Consider the following 3,550-nt stretch of genomic DNA (forward strand, 5'->3'; position numbering starts at 1 on the left):
GCTAGGCAGCGCGGACGATGACCTGCTCATCATCCGCAACCTCCCCTTGCTCTTGTCAGACTCAGCGCAAGCCTAGCTTGAACACCTTCCTCCCTCATAGATCCACGACTGGCGTGACTTGGTTAGGGTCTTCATCGGGAACTTCCAGGGCACATATGTGCACCCTGGAAACTCCTGGGACCTTAAGAGTTGTCACCAGAAACCAGACGAGTCTCTCCGAGACTTCATCTGGCGCTTCTCCAAACAGTGCACCGAGTTGCCTAGCGTTGGTGACTCGGAAATTGTCCAGGCTTTCCTCTCTGGCACCACCTACCGAGACTTGGTCCGAGAGTTAGGCCGAAATGTGCCACGATCAGCTGCCACGCTCCTTGATATCACCACCAACTTTGCCTCGAGTGAAGAGGCTGTTGGAGCCATCTTCCTCGACAACAATGCCAAGGGGAAGCGGAGGGACGAGGCCACCGAGGCCTTGGCTCCCCGCCTCCCCAGGAAAAAGAAAAAGGGTCGCCTGGAGAAGCAGGAGATGCTCGAGGCCGATCTAGTCACGGCCGCAGAGCATAAGAATCCCCGAGGCCCTAGGGGCCCCGAGCTCTTTGACGACATGCTAAAGAAGCCCTGCCCTTATCACCAAGGCCCAGTGAGGCACGCCCTCGAGGATTGCACCATGCTCTGGCATTATTACGCCAAGCTTGGGCTCCCCGACGATGATACCAAGAAGGGCACCGATGACCGAGACGATGACAAGGACGAAGGGTTCCCTGAGGTGCACAATGCCTTCATGATCTTTGGCGGACCCTCGACATGCCAGTGAAAGAGGGAACGCCGAGAGGTCTTCTCGATTAAGGTGGCCACTCCTCGATACCTCGACTAGTCTTAGGAAGCAATCACCTTTGATCAGGATGATCACCCCGACCATGTCCCAAATCCTGGGCAGTACCCACTTGTTGTTGACCCGATCATCGACAACACCCGACTCACCAAGTTGTTGATGGATGGAGGCAGTGGCCTCAACATCCTCTACGCCAACACCCTGGAGCTCCTAGAGATCGACCGGTCACGGCTCCGAGGTGACGCCGCACCCTTCCATGGCATTATGCCGGGGAAGCGCACGTGACCCCTCGGGCACATCGACCTTCTCGTTTGCTTCGTCACCCCCTCCAACTACCACAAGGAGGTCCTTACCTTCGAGGTGGTTGGGTTCAAAGGAACCTACCATGCTATCCTAGGGCGGTCGTGCTACGCAAGTTCATGGCGGTCCCCAACTACACATACCTCAAGCTCAAGATGCCGGGTCCCAACAGCATCATCACGATTGAGTCAACGTACGAACATGCATACGACTGCGACGTCGAGTGCATTGAGTACGCCGAGGCTCTTGTGGAGGCCGAGAGCCTCATCATCGACCTTGACCGACTCGGCAACCACCTGCCCGAGCCCAAGCATCGAGCCGAGACTTTCGAGCCCACGGAGGCCGTCAAACTCGTCCTAGTCGACCCTGCGTGCCCTGACAACCGGGCGCTGAGGATTAGCGCCACTCTCGACATCAAATAGGAAGCCGTGCTCGTCGACTTTCTCCGCGCTAATGCTGATATGTTCGTGTGGAGTCCCTCGGACATGTCGGGCATACCGAGGGAGGTCGCGGAGCACTCCTTAGACATCCGGGCTGGCTCTAGGCCGGTGAAGCAGCGCCTACACCGATTCGATGAGGAAAAACGTAGGACCATTGGCGAGGAGTTGCAGAAGCTCTTGGCGGCTGGATTCATCAAGGAGGTATTCCATCCAGAGTGGTTAGCTAACCCTGTGTTGGTCAAGAAGAAAAATGGGAAGTGGAGGATGTGTGTAGATTACACCGGTTTGAATAAAGCCTGTCCAAAAGTCCCCTTCCCATTACCCCGAATCGATCAAATCGTTGACTCCACTACGGGATGTGAGACTCTGTCTTTCCTTGATGCGTACTCCGATTACCATCAAATCAAGATGAAAGAGTCCGACCAGCTCGCGACTTCTTTTATCACACCGTTCGGCATGTACTGCTACGTGACTATGCCTTTCGGCCTCAGAAATGCAGGAGCCACATACCAGCGGTGCATGACCCAGGTTTTTGGTGAGCACATTAGGTGAACCGTCGAGGCCTATGTGGACAACATCATGGTCAAGTCTAGAAAGGTCGGGGATCTTGTCGATGACCTAGAGATAGCCTTCAAATGCCTCAGAGAAAAGGGCATCAAGCTCAACCCCGAGAAGTGTGTGTTTGGGGTTCCCTGAGGCATGCTCTTAGGGTTCATAGTCTCAGAACATGGCATCAAGGCCAACCCGGAGAAGGTATCGGCCGTAACTAGCATGGGACCAATTCAAGACCTCAAGGGAATGCAGAGGGTCATGGGATGCCTTGCGGCCCTGAGCCGCTTCATCTCGCACCTCGACGAAAAAGGCTTGCCTCTGTATCGCCTCTTAAGAAAATCCAAATGCTTTTCTTGGACCCCCGAGGCCGAAGAAGCCCTCGACAGGCTCAAAGCACTGCTCACCCATCCACCCGTCCTGGTACCGCTGGCCAGGGACGAGGCCCTCTTACTCTACGTCGCCGCAATGACCCAAGTGGTCAGCGCTGCCATAGTGGTAGAGAGGCAGGAAGAAGGGCACGCTCTACCCATCCAACGACCTGTTTACTTCATCAGCGAAGTGCTCTCTGAGTCCAAAATGCGCTACCCCCACATCTAGAAGCTGGTCTACACCATAGTCCTGACCCGGCGCAAGCTGCATCACTACTTCAAGTCCCACCTAGTGACCGTGGTATCGTCTTTCCCCTTAGGAGAGATAGTCCATAACCAGGAGGCGTCGGGCGGGATAGCCAAGTAGGCCATCGAGCTTATGGGGGAAGCCTTGACTTTTGTGCCTCGGAAAGTGATTAAGTCTCAGGTCTTGGCCGATTTTGTGGCTGAGTGGACCGACACCCAACTGCCACCTGCTCAAATTCAGACAGAATGCTGGACCATATACTTCGATGGGTTTCTAACGAAGACTGGGGCAGGCGTGGGTCTGCTCTTCATCTCGCCCCTCAGAGTACACATGCGCTACATGGTGCGGCTCCACTTCGCCGCCTCCAACAACGTGGCCGAGTATGAGGCCCTTGTCAACGGCTTGCAAGTCGCCATCGAACTTGGGGTACAGCGTCTTGACGTCTGGAGCGACTCACAGCTCATCATCGAACAAGTCATGAAGGAGTCGAACTTCCTCGACCCCAAAATGGAGGCATACTGCAAGTTGGTACGTCGCCTAGAAGACAAGTTCGACGGTCTCAAACTCAACCACATCATGCGAAAGTACAATGAGGCTGTCGACGAACTGCAAAGATGGCCTCAGCACGGGCTCCGGTCCCCCTGAACATCTTTGCCAGGGACCTCCACAAACCTTCCATTGACTATGCCTTGACAGTAGAGGAGGGCCCACTGGTCGAACCCACAGCGGGGCTCGACGCCCCCTTTGCCTCCGAGACTCCTTCGGCCGAGCCTGAGGTCATGGAAGTCGACGTAGAGCCTCCCTAGATTGACCA

General features: G+C 55.4%; 1 protein-coding gene across 1 annotated transcript; it reads left to right on the forward strand.

Moving 5' to 3' along the window:
* Window positions 1-1,248: 1,248 nt before the first annotated feature.
* LOC136455278 (uncharacterized) lies at window positions 1,249-1,551 on the forward strand. The gene has a single exon (XM_066455376.1). The coding sequence runs from the start codon at window positions 1,249-1,251 to the stop codon at window positions 1,549-1,551; it is 303 nt and encodes a 100-aa protein (XP_066311473.1).
* Window positions 1,552-3,550: the final 1,999 nt, after the last annotated feature.

The sequence above is a fragment of the Miscanthus floridulus genome, chromosome 5, assembly GCF_019320115.1.
Source record: "Miscanthus floridulus cultivar M001 chromosome 5, ASM1932011v1, whole genome shotgun sequence".
Lineage (NCBI taxonomy): Eukaryota > Viridiplantae > Streptophyta > Magnoliopsida > Poales > Poaceae > Miscanthus > Miscanthus floridulus.